The sequence below is a fragment of the Hippocampus guttulatus genome, chromosome 18 (genome assembly GCF_054856545.1).
Source record: "Hippocampus guttulatus isolate MCC_2025c chromosome 18, RoL_Hgut_1.0, whole genome shotgun sequence".
NCBI lineage: Eukaryota > Metazoa > Chordata > Actinopteri > Syngnathiformes > Syngnathidae > Hippocampus > Hippocampus guttulatus.
This window is the reverse complement of record NC_141278.1, coordinates 5,780,191-5,802,798: the sequence shown is the minus strand read 5'-3', so window position 1 is coordinate 5,802,798 and position 22,608 is coordinate 5,780,191. Positions and strand designations below refer to the sequence as shown.

The 22,608-nt window shown below is 42.8% G+C and overlaps 4 protein-coding genes across 6 annotated transcripts; all 4 read right to left on the bottom strand.

Moving 5' to 3' along the window:
- Positions 1-497: 497 nt before the first annotated feature.
- On the bottom strand, positions 498-3,265 carry apoea (apolipoprotein Ea). Of its 2 annotated transcripts, XM_086137623.1 has the most exons (6): positions 3,151-3,265; positions 2,169-2,420; positions 2,031-2,093; positions 1,817-1,958; positions 1,381-1,668; positions 498-897 (listed from the first exon to the last, which is right to left on the bottom strand). In XM_086137623.1, exons 3-6 carry the CDS (start codon positions 2,071-2,073, stop codon positions 591-593), a joined length of 780 nt encoding a protein of 259 aa, XP_085993749.1. In that variant the 5' UTR covers positions 2,074-2,093; positions 2,169-2,420; positions 3,151-3,265; the 3' UTR covers positions 498-590. The 2 variants fall into 2 exon arrangements, with proteins under 2 accessions (XP_085993749.1, XP_085993748.1); XM_086137622.1 differs by having other exon boundaries at positions 2,169-3,265.
- Positions 3,266-3,629: 364 nt separating this feature from the next.
- apoa4a (apolipoprotein A-IV a) lies at positions 3,630-5,341 on the bottom strand. Its single transcript, XM_086136612.1, has 4 exons — positions 5,016-5,341; positions 4,870-4,917; positions 4,518-4,668; positions 3,630-4,310 (listed from the first exon to the last, which is right to left on the bottom strand). Exons 2-4 carry the CDS (start codon positions 4,907-4,909, stop codon positions 3,740-3,742), a joined length of 762 nt encoding a protein of 253 aa, XP_085992738.1. The 5' UTR covers positions 4,910-4,917; positions 5,016-5,341; the 3' UTR covers positions 3,630-3,739.
- A 133-nt stretch (positions 5,342-5,474) lies between these two features.
- On the bottom strand, positions 5,475-14,633 carry LOC147190824 (putative ATP-dependent RNA helicase ddx6). The gene is made up of 12 exons (XM_086136611.1): positions 14,477-14,633; positions 12,864-13,627; positions 12,676-12,780; positions 12,286-12,415; positions 12,046-12,192; positions 11,838-11,932; positions 11,604-11,726; positions 11,116-11,244; positions 9,560-9,676; positions 9,376-9,439; positions 9,194-9,295; positions 5,475-8,244 (listed from the first exon to the last, which is right to left on the bottom strand). The coding sequence occupies exons 2-12, from the start codon at positions 13,104-13,106 to the stop codon at positions 8,030-8,032; spliced, it is 1,470 nt and encodes a 489-aa protein (XP_085992737.1). The 5' UTR covers positions 13,107-13,627; positions 14,477-14,633; the 3' UTR covers positions 5,475-8,029.
- A 170-nt stretch (positions 14,634-14,803) lies between these two features.
- Positions 14,804-20,571, bottom strand: lipea (lipase, hormone-sensitive a). 2 transcript variants are annotated; one of them, XM_086137314.1, is made up of 11 exons: positions 20,515-20,571; positions 18,735-18,985; positions 18,375-18,659; positions 18,155-18,245; positions 17,918-18,063; positions 17,600-17,785; positions 17,324-17,476; positions 17,081-17,225; positions 16,633-16,860; positions 15,977-16,368; positions 14,804-15,534 (listed from the first exon to the last, which is right to left on the bottom strand). In XM_086137314.1, exons 1-11 carry the CDS (start codon positions 20,528-20,530, stop codon positions 15,334-15,336), a joined length of 2,094 nt encoding a protein of 697 aa, XP_085993440.1. In that variant the 5' UTR covers positions 20,531-20,571; the 3' UTR covers positions 14,804-15,333. The 2 variants fall into 2 exon arrangements, with proteins under 2 accessions (XP_085993440.1, XP_085993439.1); XM_086137313.1 differs by having other exon boundaries at positions 18,155-18,659.
- Between the last annotated feature and the right edge of the window lie 2,037 nt (positions 20,572-22,608).

Sequence of the window (22,608 nt, the reverse complement as noted above, 5' to 3'; positions counted from 1 at the left end):
TTGGATACTGAAGTGACGTAAAATAGAGTTCCGTTTCACGGTGCCATTGAATCACGTGTATGGCGCTCGATATTTTCTGACAAATCGTGCCATTTACTATATTGCCTCTCAAGAACATAAAATGCGTTTGAATTACTGTGTAAAGTCCTTGTCCCAGACAGTATTTATGCACTTAATGATTTTATTACTAAATAATACACACGCACGCACACTCTCACACGCACGCACACACACTTTCATTTCATGAGTAGAGTTAGCATATGTGTTTTAATTATCCCACAATTATGCATTATTGTTAATATCAGAAACGTTTTGGGACATGTAAGTAAAGTTGCTGTTCATTTCTCTCTTGTATTGACAGTACATTTTGTGCTAATATTGTGTTGTGTTTGTGGTGTTTATCCTTTGCAAAGAAAAACAAACAACCAGCCAACCAACCAACTCACCATTTGCTATAAGTTTAATTTCACCATGTAACGAAATAAAATTCAAAATCCTTTTGTATGCGTGAGTTTCTTTATTGGTAAACCACATCATCGTCATTTTACATCTGTAGTGTGGTAGACAGACAGCTCGTTTAGACTAGTGGTTCACATATTGTCGCTGAACATGGAGACAACCGGCTGAAACCAGCTGCTAAGACCCTCCATCTTCTCCTGCAGCGTGTCGTACAGGTCCTGCGAGGTCTTTTGGTAGCGTGTGGTGATATCCTCCACTGTGGTCTGCGTTGTGTCCTTCAAGCTCTCCACCTGGGACTTCAGCAGATCATTCAGGGTGGTGATCTTCGCCTGGGTGTTGTCTCGCACCTGACCAAAATAAGTACCCAGACTCCGCATCAAGTCCTCGATGTTGTTTGAAGTGCGGAACCGGAGTTTCTCCAAATAGGAGGCAACTTGCCTGCAAGAAGGAAAACAAATAGCTAGGCCTCAGGAACATATTGTGTGTCATCCGCCGAGTTGCCTTTATACCTACTGGTAATGAAACTCATGTGTAGCTTACCATGCAAATCCTTGTTTCTTATCTTCAAATTTTACAAAACAAACATGATCCCCTTGGTCATATTGACGGTAATAAAAGTAGTATGAATAAAGGTGCCCCTATTTTGTTTTTCATTTTACCAAAGGATACTTATTATAAGTGGTGATTCAAACAGGGGCAGTGGGGGCGGCTTGAGGCAATTACAAAGCTAACATTGCTTACTTTTAGCTAACACCGCAAAAAAATGTATTTCCTCCTTTGGTAGATTAGAAACCTGGCATTTGAACTGGGGTATGTAGACTTTTTCTATCCACAGGATATACAGTTTATGAAGAGTGTACTAGTACTGTATATTTACTTCAACTCTCTGGGTGAACAGTATGATATGATACTAATGCTAACCCTTTGAACTCCGCGGCGTCCTTGTTGAGGCGCTTGTTCATCTTGCGGGTGTAGGTGGCGACCGTACGTCTGACGTCATCAGAGTTCTGTACCACCACCGTCTGCAGCTCCTGGCGGTACTGCTGCATCTGCTCCCTGGCCTCGCTCGCGCGCTCACGGAGACGCTTGAGCATCTCTCGCAGGTCTTTATCCAGACGTTCGGCGGCTTCCCGAACGGACGGAGCCAGCTTGTCCTCCAGGTCCGCTCTGTATGCGCTCAGCTCGGCCATGCTGTCTTGGATCAGGGTTCTGAGTGGGGGGAGGGGGGGGGCGTGAGACACAGATAGGGCTGAGCTATTTTGTAAAATAATCGAATTGTGATTATTTTTTTTAGCTTGTTAGCATTTTAGTGCGTCACTTTTACTTTTATAGTACTAATGGAAACAAACTCACTCACTCCAGTTCTCTGCTGATCTGGGAGCTCCTGATGTCCTTCACTATCTCGTCAGCCTTTGTATTCAGCACTGTGAAATAGTTTTGAAAGTATTCCTCCCAGGTCATCGCCGGATCACCGTGGAAGAAACTCTTTCCCTGGCAGCCTGGTGACAAGCCAACAAAAGGATGTGAGCCCGAAACGTTACTGTCGAATTTAACGGACAGATGAAACTTACCTGAGATGACTGCGAGGGTGACAACTAGCACAAAGACCCTCATGGTGTGACTCGAGCAGATAGCTGAAATGATACATGACTGTAGTTCTCTCGTTCGAGTCAGAAACGTAAAGTACAGATGGCGGTAGAAAAACTTACCGGAGCGCTTGCAGGTGACTGACGAGGTCGACTGAGCCTTGTCACTCTGTATTTATACAGATTAGCCCAGCGGCGATGTGATCCAGGAAAACGTCACAAGGGTGACGGCACCGAGCGTTCGAAGTTCCCATCGTGAAGCGCGTTGTCAACTTTTATTGCTGTGCGGGTTATTTTGGCGCCACGTTGCACTCTGACGTGCGCGCGGAGTCACGGGGTCAAAATTTGGAACCTGAAACAATCTGATCTTGAACTCTTGATTGTTTTGTTGTCAGGATCCGTGCAGAAAAAAAGTATGACGCAAATGATGAGCACATGGGAATGTTTGCATCATTTTATTACTATTTAAGAATCATGTTTGAACTGTTCTGAGGTGTTGCTGTATTGTTTATCTAAGATTTAATTTCACTGCATTTTTTTTTTTTTTTGGACTGGGAATGACTTAAATTATTCTGCTTGAGAGTTACTTGAGATTTGCAATTTTTTTTGTACTCAATATTTAACAATCCATCTAAACTTGGTTAGTTTTATATATTCAGCTGCGACAGAGAAAAAGTAAACTGACCATTAAAAAAATATATATATATAATATTGCGGTACCAGTATAAAATATAATATTGCGGTACCAAATGGAATTGGAATGAAAATATATCTACCGTATTTTCCGGACTATAAATCGCTCCTGGGTATAAATCGCACCAGCCATAAAATGCATAATAAAGAACAAAAAAAAAAACATACATAAGTCACACTGGAGTATAAGTCGCATTTTGGGGGGAAATTTATGTGATAAAATCCAACACCAAGAACAGACATGTCATCTTTGAAGGCAAATAAAAATAAAACAACAGGCTGAATAAGAGTACGATATGCTAACGTTACATGACGCATCAACAATGAACTGAGAATGTGCCCGGTATGTTCACGTAACATATTAAGAGTTATTCAGATAACTGTAGCATAATGATCATGCTAACAAGTTTACCAAACCATCAGCGTCACTCCAAATCTTTAAATCCAATGAAATCTTCATCCTCGGTGTCACTTTTCTAAGCAACTCTTCCAACTTCGGAGATAGAAGAGGCAGTGCTTCCGCTTCTACTTCGCTGACGTCAGAGTCATCCTAGGTTTTTTTTTTGTCAATGTGGAAAGCATCAACATAGGCCTAGAGCCCCCTCTTGCGGTTTAATATGAAATTAACATGTCAAATGACAGAATGTTAATTATTTCACACATAAATCGCTCCAGAGTATAAATCGCACCCCGACTAAACTATGAAAAAAACTGCGACTTGTAGTCCGGAAAATACGGTATGTGCTCATTTCATATGGCCCATGAATACGTTTCTCATTTATCGCTGGAAGTTCTTGAACAGAATTTGGAACTTTCATCACAGTCTGTTGGATATTTGATGTTTCTTCAACAAAGTAAGCACAACAAAATACATTATTATTATTTGTTTTAATTGTCTTTTGCAGTGGGTAACAGTCAAACGTGAACAGAAAACAGACTTAAATGCAGATCGAAATGAGGTAGAATATTGCACGCTTCATGAGACCAGCTCTTGTCAGTTTTTACTGTGTCAGCTTGGTGAAGGACTCCCAGAGAGCAGCCAGCTGCTCCTTCAGGTTTTGGGTGTCGATGTCCAGCTTGGCTCTCAGCTCGTCCCCGTACGGAACCAACTTCTCCTGGATCTCCTGGGTCTTCTGGGTCAGCTGGCTGTGAAATCTCTGGGCCAAGGGCATCATGTTCTTCTGGAAGTCCTCCAGGGTATTCTCCATCTTCTGCCTCAGTTCCTCAGCGTAAGGAATCATCTGGGAATGTAACTTGTCGGCACTCCTGTCCAGGTGGCTCTTCAGCTCCTGGCTTTTCCTCAACAGGACGGCCTTGAGAGCTTCCGAGTCCACGTTGTCCACATAAGATGAAACCTCTTTCTTCAGCTCGTCCACCTGCTCGTGGAAGTGCGTCACCGCCTCCTCGGCGTACGGCTGCAGGTGGGCCCTCGTGGCCGACAGATCCTTCTCCAGGCGGGTCTTCAGCTGCTCGGCCTGTTCGAAGAAGCGCGACGTGAAGTCCTGGGTCACATGAGTGCGGAGAACATCTGTGAATTTGTTGATGGCGGCGGTGCTTCCGGAAATCAGGGTGCTGCAAGGACAAACATCAAACCGTCATCTTCTTCCAAACACACGTTCGACTAGAGTTGTATCTATAGAGAGATGTTCAACTCTACTCCCAAAAGAAAAAAAATAATTATACCAAAATCAGACTGTTCACTGCACTTAGGCTCCCCCTAGTGGTTATGTTGGGATTTGCCTTGAGCTGACTGCTGTCAACGATTTGGGGATTTCTTACTTGATTTCTTTTCCGAGATCCGACTGTCGCATCAGCGCCAAAGAGTCTCCAGCCGTGGATGTCGCTTTGGTGACATAGTCCCAAAAGGCATCTTTGACCATGTCAATCTGCGGCTTGGGCTCGCTTTGTTTCATGACTTTGGCATCGTAACCTGGAGACAGATTCAATTCCGTTTTTTTTTCTCCTTCAACTTTTATGTGCAATAACCGCGTTACGCTCCAGAGGCTTGAAATATATTTCTTTTTTTAGGGACTAAAAATTCTCTGTCCTATTTTTGACTTGAGTCAACGTCGATGATACTTGCCGGTCCTGATTATTTTTGTAGTCGTGCCAAATTAAAACATAACCTTACCAGCAAAAACAGCCAAAACGAAGACGAGGAGGAGCTTCATGTCTGATGCTGCAGATGACAAAAGCAAGACGGATATCAGAATTTGGAGTTTGTTTTAAAACCTGACTCACCCCGAAACCTATCCAACCCGTTTGAGCTTTTCTTACCTCTATGATTGAGCTGCACAGTCGGAAAAAGCTGCTGAATACTGCACGTCCCGCTCCAGCATTCAGACGTGAGTTTATATGGAGGCGGGAAAGGGGTAAAGTCCAGCTCAGAATGCGAGGTTGTCACTTTCGTCGTGCCACATCACAACGCAAGAGACCCTGATACAATCACTCAAGTCTGAAGATCAGTGTGGCTGAAGCGTTTTTTTTTTACCTTTCATTTGTGAGGCACTGTGCTCACAAATGATCAGATCATCCGCAAGCTCTGCAGAAGCCTGACATTGAACCAGGTGTGTTGCAACAGGGAGACTTGGAAAACATGCAGGACAGCGGCCCTCCAGGACCTGAGTTTGACACCCTTGCTTTAAGGTATTCAAAGCCAGTTGATCTTTCAAGCAGAAGAACATATTGAAATTCAAATTTGCCTCTGATACATAAAAACACAAAGTAAACAACAGCTTGTAAATTTCAGTTGTTTATTGAATTTCACAACTCCCGCATGTAGTTCCACATTACAACAGTAGAAGCGAGAAACACTTGTCTCTGAATTAGCCAACGTTCCGCCAACAGATTTTGTCAAGGAGAAAAAATGAATATGTTGGGTGAGCTTTCCAGAAATTCCAATAGTAAGGCTGTCTCAAATACAAACATTTTCAATAGACAAATTCAAATTTTAGCCTTTGTAAACTTGCATGGTTGAAACGGTGTAAAACTCACTTGAAATTGCTGAGTGACACCGAAGGAAATTTGTCCATGGTCCAAAAAACACAAAAACTAATTCGACTCCAACAACGATATGATATACCCAACCACCAAATCAAGGCCAACGATCTAGGCCACAGTAGACTGTACTACTGAAGTTTCTGTAATGTTCCACAGAATTTAGACAAAATTGCTTGGAGCTTTTGCAGAGGTTTTTGTTAGTGCTTCAGTCAAGGAAATCAAATCAAATTTACCACTGATTATCTATGTGAACATAAAGCGGTCATCCCAAATTGCAATTTAGTGCCCGTTTTTAGTGCCTGGTGAAAATCATCACACCTGACCCAAGGAATCAAGATGCGTGCACGCATCCACAAAAGAAAAGTCTCATCGGACGACCGAAGCAAATAAAACGGTCAACATTCATCACGGCATTCAATAGGATGTCCATTGCGACCTGGCACAAGCTGCGTTCACGTCACACACTTAATGAGGAAACATTTTCTTAAAAATGAACAGTGTGAAAGGAGCCACCGATTCAATTATAAAACGGCAACAAAAATCAAACAACCTTCCGTGAGAATGACTCATGGAAAAGGATTGAATGAATACAGGAATCAATTCTGATTTGGGTTCACAATGGAGATGATGGAATGAAAACGGGGAAAACGGTGCGGGAACGTTGACATTTGCCGTTAAGAGTAAGAAAGTCGCAGAGTGGGAGGTCACACGCCTGGCAAACATACAGTAAACACCACTCATTCGTATTTAAGACCGTATCACCAACAAAAATGTCAACAACCGTCAACCCAGACTGAGTGATTTTTTTTTTCAAGAGCTAAAGTTGTGACCACGCAAGTGCTAACACAATGTTTCGTCAAGTTGGGTTGAGGCTGCACGTACATTTCCACAGTAGATCGATCACTCACTCACTCACTCTTTTGGTTTTGCATCAGTGTAAATCCTGAAAATCGGTTTCAGCAAAAAAGAAAGGAAAAAAAAACCCCATTAACCCTCACCCTATGTCAGTGGTGTCCAAACTCGGTCCTGGAGGGCCGCTGTCCTGCCTGTTTTCCAGCTCTCCCAAGAGCAACACACCTGATTCAAACAATCAGGAATGTGTTCATGCTGCTTCAGAGCTGGTTGATGGGCTGATTATTTGAATCAGGGGTGTTACAGCTTGGAGAGCTGGAAAACAGGCAGGCCCTCCAGGACCGAGTTTGGACACCCCTGCCCTAAGTACTGTATTCTGTTTTGGAGGAGTGGGGGGGATTGTAAACTATTTACAATTTAGGGATCCATATCCATAATCAATCACCTCAATAGTAAATAAAAAAATGTAAAGGATCTTTAACCAGTACTTTCTGTTGAAAAATAAATAAAACGGGAATCTGATCTATTGCGTCCTGGAAACCCACCCCAACCCAGTGCCAACATCTTATCGTGACTCACACCAGAAAAGAATTGAGAAAAAAAAAATAGAAATTGCAAAACTATATTTTTCATCTCACTTAGGGGAGGACAAAGAAGTCGCAGCTGCCTCTTCAATGCTACAATTCTGCTTTCAAATCCAGAACCCCAACCGACCCACACACACACAAAAAAAAAAAAAATCCTCTCCTTAGCAAAATGGAATTTGCTGCAAACAAAACGAGAAATGTGTATTGCTGCAGCCGCACAAAGCAAACTGAAGGCAGCTTTTTACTACCGTACTCCAGCAACAAAACGGTGTCCGGTAATATGCTCAAGCGCTTGGCGTTCATCCACTCTGTGGCAGAGTTGGCATATCCACTCACCAATTTTCATTTTGTCCTCAGATCGACGGAACTGCAAATAACTCAATTCCGTCTTGAGCATCCAAAATATTGCAAACAGAAAGCTTAGACGTTGGAAATTCCAAGTCAATGGCATGGCAGGAAGTAAGGCACTTAAGTGGTAACAGCGTACGCAACAATGGCTGGTGCTTTGACGTTAAAGAGATCGACCTTTCGGCTGGCAATTTCCAAGGATGACCGGTTCGAAACAGAATTGTTCATATTTTGCGAAAAAAAAAAATCGAGTGGTAAGCTCACAAGGACCAAAATGAGGTTTGATGCAAATAAGGATTTTTTTGTTTTGTGGCGGCTGTGAAAATAAGTGAGATGTTGAAGGGGTGCCCGAAGCCTGTGTGCAAAAGCCTGCTGTGTCCTGCAGGGAAGATAAAGCTCTGGTTGCAAAGATGCTTCTTACGTACGTACTTTAAAAAAAAAAAAAAGAGAGACTCAAAGTAAATTCAGACTCAGCTACTGCGTGTTAACATGCTCTCACCAGCTTTAGGTGTGGTACTGCTGGTGTCCTGATCTTTCTGAGAATTCCTCCACTTGGCAGCCACAGGTGGTGCAGTGGAGCTCGGTCACGTAGAGACCCTTATCGATGATGCCAGGAATGGGTTTGATGTCGGTCACCAGTTGGTCCTCGACGCTCTTGAGGTTGAAGCGGTCTTCCAATGTGATCAGGTTAATGGCCAAACCGTAATGACCGTACCTCCCTGAGAACACAACATTTCTTTCATCGGGTGCACTATAGCATACGATCCAAAATGGCCTTCCAGGTGCATATGAAGGTCAGTGGAAAATCTGTACTTTTGGAATGGGGAAGTCTCAAAAGGTACCCGAAGGCAGTGTATTTCAAACCCTGCCAATGTGCCGCGGGAAAATATCCAATTTGTATGCCTGTGCAGTCTATCACCCAGAAAGTAATCGTGTAGTACCCTCCCATACCGCTAGGAAGCAGCAAAAGCTAGCCAATTGCCTTGTGTTTCGACCACTAGAGACAAGCGAATCTGTGCCGCATGAATGCAGGACAACAGTGAAACAATCAATATTAAAGATTATAAAATACAGTCATACCCCGGTTTTCGACCATAATCCGTTCCAGAAGGCTGTTCGAAAACCGATTTGTTCGAAAACCGAAACCACGCTCTTTTTTTTTTTTAAAAAGCGTCACTTAAGTGTAAGTGGCGCATTCACGTGTGCTCAGTTGGGTCGAGAACCGATTTTCGGTCGTAACAAGAGGCATAAAAAAACTCAATTTTTGCTCGAGAACAGAGACATTCGAAAACCGAGGTTTGACTGTACTTTTTTCTTTGTCTTCATTTGATTCCAATTCAAGCTGTTATAACGTCATTCTTCAATGTTAAAAACGGTTATAGTAACAATATAACACGTTCATTGTTAAAATAAGCGGGGGGGGGGGGGGGGTGTTTCACATTTTCAGCACATTTTTTTCAATGAAAGAAGTGTGCCTTGGCTCCAAAAAAGTGTGAAAAACACTGCCTTAAAGTGATATTGACAGAGTATTTTTTTCCCAGTACAATTTGTGTTGGGGATTAAAAAAAAAAACTTTTTTGTGAGAGGAAAGGAACTTAAATCCACCCGACATAACACCGGAAATATTATAGTGGAGGATTATACTTCACGGGGTAGTAATAACAATACCTGATCTTCCAATACGATGGAGGTACGTTTCTGCATTCCTTGGAAAGTCAAAGTTGATGACCACGTTCACAGCCTGAATGTCGATACCCCGAGTGAAGAGATCTATTGCAAGGCGCTAACAGTTATTTCAATTGAAATGTCCTCAACTGAGAAATTGTTGAGGGGGAACTTTAAAAGCTTACCGGTACAGACCAGGTTCCTGCACAGTCCGTTTCTGAAGTCATGGAAAACACGGTTTCTATATTCCTGCAAAGATAACGCACACCAAATTTATTTGGCTCCTTTGAGCTTCTTGTGTAATGTGTATTCGTGGGGGGGAATTCCAATGGCATCCAGAAATTAATGTTAAGACTAAATTGTGCCAACCTGCATCATCTTAGCGTGGATGTAGAAGCAGGAGTAGCCCAGTTCCGTGATCTTCTTCGCTAAGAGCTCCACCCTCTGCGTGGAGTTGCAGAAGATGATCGACTGGTTGATCTGGAGCTGCATCGGACAGAATCCAAAAGATGTTGTCAATACAGTGATCCCTCGCTATTTCGCGGTTCGATTATCGCATTTTTTTCTCCCCAAAGTACTAAATTCAGAAAAAAATGCCTAATGACTCAGAGGTTTTATACATGGCTGTAGCTTGATCGGTTCCCAGCGCGACATCAACCAATGACAGTGACTAGTGGATCGATCCACGAGTGCTGTTACACCCTTATCTTTTTTTTTTCCCCCTCTGAAACATTTATTTTGTGCATACAATACTTTGTTTTTCTTTTCTACCGCCCCCCCTTCAATTCTACGACTGTATATTGCACATTTCCCCAATGTGGGACAAATAAAGGTTTTCTCATCTTATCTTATCTTACACCCGCGCTGCAAGAGGGAGCGGTACCGTCGCTCATTTCTACCGACTGCTGTCAGGCTGCTGAACAAACGCATGTGAAAACCTGGACTCACCCCATTCACCCATTGTAAAAAGCGCAATCACTTTATGTAGCATATATGCTTGTATCTATATTTATATTTTATATTGCATTCTGTACTGTGCACAGCTCATTTTTCTTAAACGTTATTTTGTGCATGCAATCCTTTTTTTATTTTCAACTCCCCCTGACCCCCTTTCAATTTTGCTGCTGCAGATTGCAAATTTCTCCATTGTGGGACCAATAAAGGTTTTTCTGATCTTTCTTATCTGACCTCATGATGCACAGCCATGTTAATTATCCCTTCACTTACTACAGTGGACAGCTTATCGTGTCATATCAGGTTCATGGGGGCATGAAAGGTGACTGTGCATCTTTGCAGCCCGTTCAGCAACCTCCTTAGCACTCTTTGATCAATGTCTAATCACGTCGTTGTCGAGATCAGTGTTTACTTAGCCGCTAATTTAGCGTGTGTGTGTGTGTGTGTGTGTGTGTGTGTGTGTGTGTGTGTGTGTGTGTGCGCGTGGCTAGGGGAGGAGAGAAAGAGGGGTGATTGTTCTTGTGCGGAGGAGCAGCAGTCTTTTCACCTCCTCCTTAATTGTCTGATCATGAGCTCGTCAGCTTGCACCGCGCCACACTGGACCAGCTCATAAAGAGCTGCATAAAGGCAATGCAGATGAATGTTAATTGGAGTATAAGGTTTTGGAATTAAAGATTTAAGTAAAAATGTGCACTATAGTCTTTGTCTCAAATATGTAAAGTATAAATTCTGTTTCCATATTTTAAACTGGTACCCACAAACCCTAACAAAGTCTAACGCAAACTCTACTTTCGTCCCGGTCCCCATTAACCGCGATAAGTGAGGGATCACTGTATACACCTGAGGCCAAAAGTACCTACTTTCGTTTAACCCTGTCAATATGACAAAGTTATTCAATTGAGCACTGACACAAAAGGTGCCCATGAGGAACACACACGAGGTTCAAAACTTTGCATTTGAGCATTACTCACCCTGGAGAAGAGTGTGTTGAGACAATGGACTTTCTGTCTCTCTGTGACGAAGGCGTAATACTGAGTAATCCCCTTCAGAGTCAGCTCATCCATCAGGTTGATCTCATACGGTTTCTGCAGGTAGTTGGTCTACAGCAAGCACACAAAAGGGGGAATTGAACAATGGCGACTGATGGGTAAAAATGCACAGTGACTTGGATTTATTTGCCAAATGTATTTGTTTTGTGTAATTAAAGCCGATAAGACATCCAGAAAAATGGTGGCGCGGGGGAAAAAAAATACACTTTGGTAAATGACACTGCAGTAGATGAAGCGTCCAAACTATTAAGCCTGTAAGTGAGTGCAGCACAGCTTTAAGAGAGCATACAGCGCCAAACAAGACTGAGCACAGAGAATGAACAGCGTGGTTTGCACAGTGAAGCAGCAAGTGCCAACTGGCCGCGAGCCATCGGGCTGGCTGAGTCGTGGCGCAACCGAAGACGACTCACCATGAATTTTTGCACACTGATGGGGAAGGTTGCAGAGTACAGCAGGATCTGCCTGTTCCTGGCCAGGAAGCTAATGATATCTTCAATGAGCACCACAAAATCCTGAGACAGCAGCTTGTCAGCCTGAGAGGAGGGAAAACCATTGAAAGCACAAACAGATTTTGAGGGGCGCATGGAAATGGGGAGGCGGCTGGAGGAGGCGAACTTGTGTTTTGTTCAACACGGTGTGCTTACTTCATCCATCACCAACATCTGCACTCTATCCACTCTTGCCACTCCTTTCTGGATCAAATCCAGAAGCCTGCCAGGCGTGGCAACGATGACATGCACTAATATGGAAAAGGAAAGACAAATGGGTTGAGTTCGTACACAACAAAAAAAGAAACCTGGTGCATCCAAACAGTGGGGATTCAAAAAAACAAAATAAAAAAAGACTGCTCACCGATGTCATCCAGGCGCATGATGTCATCTCGTAGGTTGGTTCCCCCGGTGGTGGCCATGACTTTGACTCCTCTGAGGTGTTTGCTGATTTGAATGCAGATCTGGCTCACCTGCAGCGCCAACTCTCGAGTTGGCACCACCACCATTGCTACGGGGTAAAAATTTGGAAAGTTGGGGGGAGAGATTTGTCAATTTTGTAAAAACAAAAACAAGGCAAGCCCGAGAACTGTTTTGATCTCACCTTGTATGTAGTCCTTTTTAAGGTCTATCCTTTCCAGCAATGGGATGAGATAGGCTCCACTTTTTCCTGTTCCATTCTTGGCCCGAGCCAAAATATCCCTTCCAGACAGCGCAATGGGAATACTCTCTTCCTGCAAAATGTGATATTATGAACTCACAATTTCACAGTGCCCAAGTTATGAACTGTGATATAATTCGGGACAATTGCAGTATGACAAAAACAGTTCTATCCATCTTGTAATATTGCAACCAGAGTGCTGCCGTAGGTTCATGGAGTTGAAATTAACAAACTGTCATCTACAGCTGGGACCAAAAAAATTTAAAAAAGACTGAGGTCAGCCCATTACAGACAAGCCTATCCTGGATCATAAAAGCGTTTAATTAAACATACCTGCACAGGAGATGGCTTCTCCCAGCCCATCTCGAAAATGCCCATCAGAAGTTCTCTTTTGAGACAATAATCTTCAAATTCATTCCCCTTAGTAGCTGTCACATCCTATGGAAATAGAAAACAGAATATTGAAGACAACAAGCTTTTTTAAGTTTGAAAGTTTAAGATGTAAGGTATTTTTCACTCACTGAAGTTTTGGCCCTGGTGTCTTTCAGAGGGAGCTGGAGGCTCTTTTTCCAGTCGTCTCCAAACATAATGGTACCTCTTTCTTGGGAGGCAGTACCTGCTTTCTGGATGGCACCCAACACATTTGCTTGAGTTGACGATCCTGGCTGGACTGAAGCTGGTTTGGTCTGTCCTCTGAGCTGCCCGTTCTGCTTGTTCAGTCCCAAGGCAGGTGGGTCAACACTTTTTGTTGTTGCGGTAGCCATTTTTGTTTATTTTTATTTTCTTTGCTTTATTTAGTCAGATGTTCCTTCGAGGCTATGTTTTTGCCTCTTAGGTTTTTCTGACTAAAGTTATCTTCAAAATGTAAAAACAAAAGATGAATAAAGTGTTAACAACGTTTTCTTAAGTTGACAGCTTAATAAGCAATCAACCAATCATATTTACATGTGCACACGTACGTGCAATTTGGTCCCCTTTAACAAGAGTGACCGAAGTGTAAGAAACACACACACACAAAAACACTTTGTACAAAAGAAACTCTTCAAAATGAAGACATATTTCCATTAATATACTTGCTCACAATATAGAAAAATTATATGTGAACAAATATTAAACAAAAAAATAATAATCGCCCCCTTCTAATCCACGTGCGTGCTTGCGTCCTGCACCAGCTGGTTTCTGCGTGGACACCACACGTCCGGAGGTCAAAGTGTCACTCGTGGGAGTGTGACCATGATCAAGGGGCTTCCCAATCAAAGCCAGCCAATAACTCAAAATGCGTCACCTGAAAGATGTCCAAACAGAAGGTTTTGGAATATGCAAAACACACTAATTCGCCCAGAAAAAAAATTCGTTTCCAATTTAGTTTAAGCGCGGACTTTTTTTAAAAGTGCCATTAAAGTTATGCTTGTGTTCGCTAAACTATTTGTCGGTTTATGCGGGCAACAACTCAAAATGCGTCACCTGAAAGATGTCCAAATAGAAGGTTTTGGAATATGCAAAACACACTAATTAGCCCAGAAAAAAATGCGTTTCCAACTTAGTTCAAGCGCGGACTTTTTTAAAAGTGCCATTAAAGTTATGTTTGTGTTCGCTAAACTATTTGTCGGTATATGCTGCCAACAACTCAAAATGTGTCACCTGAAAGATGTCCAAACAGAAGGTTTTGGAATATGCAAAACACACTAATTCACCCAGGAAAATAAATGCGTTTCCAATTTAGTTTAAGCTCAGACTTTTTAAAAGTGCCATTAAAGTTATGTTTGTGTTCGCTAAACTATTTGTCGGTAAATGCTGCATTGATGTTAACCAATTTAATGTGGCTACTGTTCTTAAGACGAATTTGGTTCCAAAGCTTCCCAGTGCGTATGTTAGCTTGAAACAAATACAGTACTGTACTGCAATTGATTTTAGATTTGGGAAGCAGACTTTATGGAGAGCGTGAACAAATAAATATTCAAAATTTTCGTTGTCGTTTTCGTGGCAGGTATTACGCTGCTAAATTGTTTTTAACCAACGCAATGACATTTCTCGGCAGTCACCTAATTTCGCACACGGCGCTAAAGTTAGCTCCGAGCTAACCAGCTATAAAGAACTGATAAAGGAAGCGGCTCATAAACAGGACAACACTTACCCGGGTTCACTGTTATGTTTAAAACAAACACAATATTTCCCGTTGCTCCAAATAAATGATTTAAAGCGGCACTTTCAGTGACTGGTGTACCTCAAATAAATCCCGCCTACTTTTTCTTTTTTTAAATCAACATGGTCGCCTTCTTCTTCTTCTTCTTCTTCGCCTTCTCTTCCTCGTCGTCTTTGCTCTTGCTTCTGTTTATGGTTTGAGACATTACGACGCTACTGACACCTGCTGTCAAAGCAGAATACTGTAAGCATCACGGGAAAATAAAATATTAGTGACTTTCTTTCACAAGATTGCCAAATGAGAACAGAGAGCAGAGAATTTCGCATTTTTTGATTTAATAAGGCTTTAAATATTACACTGTAATAAATATGAAGAAATATTTACAGTACATCACATTACATTCATTGTGATTGCCACAATATTGTTCACATATTACATATTGAAATAATGACTCTGTAAACTATTTTGTGTTTAAGTAAACCATTAATCCACGAATGTTTGAAAAGTGAGTGTCCTATCAAAGTACTGTACATACAGTACATATCTTAAAAAGGCACTAAAAATCAGTCAACTGCAACATTTACACGTCACCAAACAGAACCTGCAATTCTGTCAAACACAAACATTGGGGAAACACAACAAATTGTGGTGCCATTGTTGATGATAAAACTAACGAGAAAAAAACTGCTATGAAACTGCTCAGTGACTGACAGAAGAAACTTTTGGACATGAATTTAAATTTCACTCTTAAAAAAAGAATTTATAAATGGATTCTTTTCATTTCTTACTTCTGAAAAGAATCCTAAAAATAAGTGAATCCCAGTAATGTATAGAGTAATTATTATCTTCTAGTTTCCTTGCTGAAAAATCTTGCTTATTATCTCCAGGCAGATTTCTGCGGCCAGTTCTGTCTCTTTCGAGAGCTGCGACAGGCTGAGGAAGCCGTGCGGAAGGTCCTCTACCACTGTCAAGCTTACAGGCTGGCCCATGTCCCGCAGCTTCTTGGCGAACATCACAGAGTCATCCAGTAAAGCATCCAGAGCACAGGCCTGTGTGGAAACACGCCCAGGTCAGGAAACAAAATCAAGTCAACATGCTGAGGTAAGCGAAGTAAATAAGGGGAAGCAAAACATTTTTTAAATAACTTCTGGACCCTCCTCGCAATGCCGCCAACTGAAAATACTATTTGAAAGGGGTTTCTCTATGCCTCCTTTCCTTACCCCCTTGCAAACGTAATATTTTGATTTGAAATCAATTCAAGTCGCTAACGATGATATCAAGATCAAAATGACAAACGTGAAAAAGAAGAAAAAGACCGTTGATAAATGATATATGGCGACGTCACATCCCTTCAAAGTACCACATGAATGGAATGGCGATGCCGAGCGAGCTGGCTGCTTTCAAACTTGTCAGACGACAGGCACAATGCTCTCGAAAATAACGGATGTGCTATTGTTCACGAAAAGGGAATGCGCAGGTTGTGTCTCTCACCACTAAGTGAACAGGCGGCAGACCTCGTAGAAGGCTGTCGGGCGCAAGCAGCGGCGACACAAAAGGATTCCTGATGATCGGGCAGGATGTCGGCTGAACGACCGCATGGCATTCGGAGCGCAGGGGCTCAAAGCCCTCTGGGTAATCCAGGTAACATTGGGAGTGAAGAGGCGATGTACGGTTTAAATTCCCGTGTGTGTCTCTGCTTGTGGATTCTCTGTGTCTTGATGCTCGTGAGTAGGCTCCGCTTGTGGGCCACATAGGCTGGAGAAAGGACTGGATCCAGTTGGAGGCTCCCTGGGTGAGATCACTGAGCAGTGCGGTTGTGTCTCTCCCCAGAGCCCTGAGACTGTTGCCTCCCACGGCAGGCAGTGCGGTCTGAGAGTCCACACCTACGGGGTAGAGGAGTGGTAGGATGCGATTTAAAAAAAAAAAAAAAAAAAAAAAAGCAACAAATCATAAATCATGGTACATATTTTACAAAACTGAAAGGAAAGATTATATAATTCCCCTCATCCTACCATGGTACACCTCATGTCCATTTACCCAGTTTGCACACAAATATATTGTCCATTTTGTTTTCAGGCATCATCATTAAGTCCTCTCAGGTTAAATGACGTGTGAAAGAACACGCGTCTAATGCCGCTCAGACCTACCGGCATAGGCGTTGAGGCACTTTGCAAGAGCACCAAAGGGTAACAGCGGGTCAATGAGCGTGAGCAAGCGGGAAGGCGAGGCGTCCGTGGTGAGCAAGGTGGCGGGGTAGGCCGCCATGATGCCGTCGGGGACTCGGATGCCACACGTCATGGCCTTCATGGACACGGTGATGCAGAGGTTGCCGCCGGCGCTGTCTCCTGCCAGACAGACGAGCTCGGCCGTCGAACCTGGAACACAAACGTCGGGAGTTTATTTCGATAAATGAACATAGACGAGAGAGAAAGAGAGAGAGGCACCAAGATGGAGACCACTGGCACTGTACTAAGTACCGTGTGAGTTTTAATTATAGTTTCATCATGAGTTGGGCAAGAATCCAAAACGAATAATGAATGAAAGAGTACTTCTCAAGACTATCGTTTCCAGGGATGACGGGCGTCATTTACTAACCAAGCAGATGGCAGTTTTTCAAGGCCCAGCAGTAAGCGTAAAAACATTCCTCAAGAGCCCGAGGAAAGGGTGCTTCGGGTGATAGAGAGTAGTCAACAGAAAGAACAGGGACATTCAATCGCTTCGACCAGCTTCGCAGATAATTCTGACACAAAAGAAGACACAAGAAGGTTTGAGACGGACAATTGAAGCGGTAGGTCATACGTCGGGGGGGAATCGAAATGAAATGGCGAGGCGCTGTACCTCGTGGGATCTGGATGTCTGCGCCACAAAGCCTCCTCCGTGGAAGTGAATCAGCAACCACGGGGAGAGGGGTTGCTTCTGCACCCAGGGGAGATTGGAAGCAGAGACAGAGGGCGGATCGCCGCGAGAAAAAGACAAGAGCTCCTCGCTGTCCTGCAAAATAATAAAAGACGCAAGAGCTGCGCTCGCTTTCAGCGTGTTGAATCCATCAACAAACGAGAAGAGTCCCACAGTGACAGTGTTTTTTTTTTTTTTTTTATCCACGCCATTTTTCACCTGCCCTTGTCGAATCTCGTGGGAGATGAGGCGCATGTGGACTGGGCCAGGGCCCCAGTGGGCCAGCGGAGGTGACACGGTAGTCGACAGATTTGGGTCCGATGCCAGTGGGAGGCGTAACGGAACCGGAGGTATCGTGAGTGTGAGGTTCAACTGGACGGGGTAGGAGGTGATTCTACACAAGCCCTGAGGAGAGAACCGGAGCAAAACAGGAAATACATTGAAACTCTCACTTGGACGTCAGGTTAAAAAAATAAATAAAATAAAACAAAAACAATACTCGGAACAATAAGGATGAAAACATGTGACCCTGCCTACTGTTAAAAGCTCGGACTCTGTGATGTTCCAGAAGGACTTCCAAAACTGCATATCCAGGTTCTGAGTAATGCGTTCGAATTCGGCGCCGCGCAACTCTGGATCAATGACGTACTTCCCTGATGTGAGCAGAGACAGGGCGGCTAAACCTGACAAAAGAAGACAAATCAGGAATGACATGAGCGCATCGAAGACGGACCGTTGTACAGAAACGTATCGCAGGTCAGGACCAAGACTCACCCAGCCCGGACTGCTGTTTACTATACGTTTCACCATATGAGATCATGCTAATGACAATCGTCTGGAGGAACGGACGAAGACTCGGCGAGAACTGTCCAAGGGAAACAATGCAAGAGTTTTGCTTCAAAAACGTGCGAGCGAAACATTTCTTCAAATCAATTCCGTAAGTCTGAAGATTGGTAAACATCCTGGCAGAACTGTGAATTAGTCGCCGGCAGACCTGAAAGCCCAGACAGCGGCCATAGAAACAGGCTTTGTGCATGGAGCTGTACTCCTGCACGTATCTGTGGCTCAGGTCCAGGTCCTGCAGGGAGTACAGCTGCCCAAAATCGTTGTCGTTGATCAGCCGCTTGGCGAGGTAGAGCAGCGCTCGCAGTTGGCAAAGGGCGCTGCAGTAGGCCTCCATCTCGGAGGCGTTGTGGTCCGCTCTGAAGAAGGCGCTCTTGTGATTCGAGGCAATGTAGCGAGCCTTGTGTAGGATGTGCAAAAGACACGACTGCAACACCTGAAAGTCGCACATGGAAAAGAGGCGATAGGATTGACTTTCCCGTATGGCATCAAATGAGACTTATTTCCATACCTTGATCAGGGTGCGATACCCATTTCCAGGCGTTTGCGCGTCAAAGTCATAATGGTGGTAGACGGCGACGAAGCTGCCGATCAAAGGCTCGATGGCTCGAGCGTGTTCTTGGATCTTTTTCATGCACATCACCAAGCGTTGGGTCACGGGGCCGTGGGCAAGGTCGGCAGCGGCGTCAGAAAAAGCGGAAATATTTTCTTTACACGCGGCCTCCAAGGCTGAAAACGCAACCTTGAAATCCATGCCGGAGGCTGCGGATCAAAGAGAGACAAGAGAAGCTGATAAAACTTTAGCCTCGTTTATAGGCGTCTTCCGAGCTTGAGGTAACGTCACGTGATCACTGTGTGTCTTGGAAAAAAAAGACGGGCTGTTAACCTTTGGGTGAAAACGCACGACTTTAATGATCTTTTTGACAGCAACAAGTCACTTCTTGGCTTTTGACAACAGAGTTGTTATCTTGTGAAGCTGGAGGGAGGCACTTTGGAACGAGGCCATTATTTGCTGACACAAGGGGAACTAGCATCACACTTTGTTTTAGATTTTTGGAAACAAATTTCATGTGCGAATGATGCTAGCAAAACAAACACTTCATATGTTTTGGATTTTGGAACATTAGTCAGAAAAATAATGTGAACCTTGAATTGTAGGTATTTGATTCATATACTTCATTTATAATAGTAAGTGTGTCATGTAAAAACAAAAACAAAAAAACAAAAAAAAAACCCTCACTGTAGTCCGTCAAAAGGAACTGGATGAAAAATAAAATATAGTTTTTGAAGGTAGTGTACTCACTAGTCTGGAGAAGACCATTAAACGTTTACAAGAGCACTTGATGACATAACACTTGGTTTGATGGGTTCATCGATAACACAGGTCAACAATTTTTACTGCATTTTTTCCCCCCAGCGATGTAACGAAATGATTTTTACGAATCTGAATCTGCCCCCGTTTTTTTCTCTCGAACATCGGGTTATACAAGATGTCACATCTTTAGTAATTGCATTCCACATGCTTTTATAGGTCAAACATAAAAACGAACATATCTTGAAAGCCTAATATGCAAGAACAAAGGGCAGCCTTCAAATCAACATCAAAAGTACAGTTACATTAAGTCATCTCTGATTAAAATTTGCTGTTGGCCAGTGTAATTTTCTTGACTCATCAATTTATTGATGAAAGTATGCACACTGAAAGGAGAAACAAACAGAACTTGAGGATAACACGTTTCCTGTGAACCTATGACCAAATGTTCCAAATACACTTTGCTCAAAAATTATTGTGATCCAGTTTAACCAATCCACTGTGTCAAAAGAGAAGCAACTTTGGAAAAAAAAAAACACGCACACAACAACAACAACAACCACCACCTCAGTTTAATTTCGCTTGTCTAATTCTTGTTGTATCTCTCGGATCTTTCCAGCAAAACGTCCTTTGACCTCAAACTCATCGTCAGAGTCCGGTATCACTTTCTGTTCTCACCTGTTTTTTCACGCGTCAACCACATGAGCATTCCCGGGTCGACTTTTTTTTTTCTCGATTACTTTGTCTCGAAAACACACTCATAATGCACCAAAGCTTGTTAACCAACACTTTCACCACCAGACGAGGAAGCCTGTTGCGTGGAGCGAAAACTTTGCCGGCTGCCCGGATCAACAAGTTGTTTCATAACGAAGACATGTACAACATAGTAAGGAAGCAACCCCATCACGTCTGTATCAAGACGTTCCATTTCCGAACCGGCTTTGGTTGGAGAAATGAACTGATGTTTGGTTTGACTTACCGACGGCGACAGGCATCCCTGTTTGTTCCTCCTCAACGGGGAGTCGTTGTGCGACAGCTCGCCCAGGGAATTCTGGGTAACGTCATGTGAGCGCCCTCCGAGCTAGCATAACAAACCGCTAACCCAGATGTCGCCATGGCATGACTTAATGGATTATGATCGCCATCAAACCGCACGACAATCAGACACACTTGACGATATACTTGACGACCACTCCGACTACTGCTAATAACACCGAACATTTCATTTTTTTTTTTTGCAAAATATTTTAATCAGTGATACAAGTAAACTTTTCTAGAAATGTTGTTTAGACTGATTTAGTGCACATCAGGTTTACATAATCGTAAGAATAATAATAATGACAAAATTAATAGTATGAGTAAAGTAATCGTAATAATATGTCAGATTATATAATTATTATTAATATAAAGTAATAGTAATAAGATGTCATATAGTATTTTATTATTATTATTATGATAGTAAAATAAAAATCTGTCATATAATAATAATAATAATAATTCCATCCATCAATTTTCCGATCTGCTTATCCTCACAAGGGAGGTGCTCGAGCCTATCCCAGCCGTCTTCGGGCAGTAGGTGGGGGACACCCTGAACTGGTTGCCAGCCAATTGCAGGGCACATAGAGACAACCATCCTCACTCACATTCACACCAAAGGAAAATTTAGAGTCTTTAATTAACCTAACACATTTTTGGGGCATGGTTAGAGGAAACCAGAGCAGCTGCAGAAAATTTACACAAGCACAAGGATGACATGAAAATCCATGCAGGGAGTCCGTACCCCGGGTTCGAACTGCCAAACTGTTGAGCTGTGACGTAAATTTGCCCAAATAATAATAATAATCCTAAATCATGTAAGGGAGAATGATTGATTCAACTGCATCAAATTTTTCCCATCGAGCATCTGACTATTCTATCCTGCGTGAACAGTATGCACTTGTATGCCAGCTCATTCAAATGACATCCAATACAAAAGCTGTACTGTATTTTAAATTCTGCCTTCAGAAATATGATTATGCTCACTTTTAAATAGCACTATTAACGGTCATGAACGACTTTATCAAATCCAAATCTGAAATGACATCGCTGCATGATTTATAGTCGCCGAGGCATTCAAATTACATATTTTAAAAATTCTGCTCTGGTGTCACTGACTTAATCCAAATGACCAAAGATTCAATCCGAGCGAAAGGATTACATTTGAAGATTATACTTAATGGTGTGCATTTCAAAGGTCACCTTAATGAGCTTGGTGTTGCTTCAACATGACAATGACTGAAACTGTCAACTTGTAAACACAGGCCTCCATTTAGACTGGTCTCCATGCAGGTGGCAGCCCGTCCAACAAACACTACTCCGGAATTTGACACTGTCAACAAAATAAATGAGACCTTTCCTCATCCCATACATGAAGGTTTGGAGGAAATTCCTTTTCATTTATTCAACCAAGTTCCGCGCAAATACTGTCCCTCAACACATTATGTTTAAAGATTAACAATAAGTACAGTTATCTTGATTAGTCCCAGAGGGGGAAAATGGTTGTCCAGGATTGTTTTCTCAATAAAAAAATAGTAATGGTACTTTCTTGGGCAAACGGTAAATCAATTACAGATACAGGAAGTAGTTCTTCAGGAAGTTGGGACATTCCATCTATATTCCTCGAATTCCAGCAACAGTATATCAAAGAGCGGCTGCTGTTTTGTTGGCCAATGTGATTCAGCCTTTTTCCTGTCAAATTTGACTCACGATGATTTGTGGTTGGTTTGCCAAGCAACGTTTACTTGGTTACAGGTACTCGAGTAACTTTTTGGATCAATTGTCCATGTTGGAGTAGATTTAATAATTTATTTGAATCTAGGTTAGCGCGTGCAACATGTAACACACTCCCGAATAAAACCAGCAGTTCAACCACAACATGTGAATGCAAATGACATTTCGTACAACGTCACCGTACGTGTTTGAACTGTCTCTCTGTAGAAAGGATCATGCAAGCGCAAAATGAGAAGGAAGAACGGCAATTACCAATGTGTGAGCAGTATGGAAGATCTAAGTTGGCAGAACGTACAGTAAATCG

Bases quoted from the DNA above. Each gene is read 5' to 3' on its own strand.
- apoea (XM_086137622.1), bottom strand. From the start codon at position 2,073: ATGAGGGTCTTTGTGCTAGTTGTCACCCTCGCAGTCATCTCAG. The intron at 1,959-2,030 runs GTAAGTTTCATC...GCTTGTCACCAG, and splicing joins CACCCTCGCAGTCATCTCAG to GCTGCCAGGGAAAGAGTTTC. The intron at 1,669-1,816 runs GTGAGTGAGTTT...CCCCCCACTCAG, and splicing joins CAGATCAGCAGAGAACTGGA to AACCCTGATCCAAGACAGCA.
- apoa4a (XM_086136612.1), bottom strand. From the start codon at position 4,909: ATGAAGCTCCTCCTCGTCTTCGTTTTGGCTGTTTTTGCTG. The intron at 4,669-4,869 runs GTAAGGTTATGT...ATCTGTCTCCAG, and splicing joins CGTTTTGGCTGTTTTTGCTG to GTTACGATGCCAAAGTCATG. The intron at 4,311-4,517 runs GTAAGAAATCCC...TTGTCCTTGCAG, and splicing joins GATCTCGGAAAAGAAATCAA to CACCCTGATTTCCGGAAGCA.
- LOC147190824 (XM_086136611.1), bottom strand. From the start codon at position 13,106: ATGGCTACCGCAACAACAAAAAGTGTTGACCCACCTGCCTTGGGACTG. The intron at 12,193-12,285 runs GTGAGATCAAAA...TTTACCCCGTAG, and splicing joins TAAAAAGGACTACATACAAG to CAATGGTGGTGGTGCCAACT. The intron at 9,677-11,115 runs GTGAGTAATGCT...TGTCCGATGCAG, and splicing joins TCAACACACTCTTCTCCAGG to CTCCAGATCAACCAGTCGAT.
- lipea (XM_086137313.1), bottom strand. The intron at 17,477-17,599 runs GTGAAAAATGGC...ATTATTTTGCAG, and splicing joins ACGAGATTCGACAAGGGCAG to GACAGCGAGGAGCTCTTGTC. The intron at 17,226-17,323 runs GTACAGCGCCTC...CTTTTGTGTCAG, and splicing joins AGACATCCAGATCCCACGAG to AATTATCTGCGAAGCTGGTC.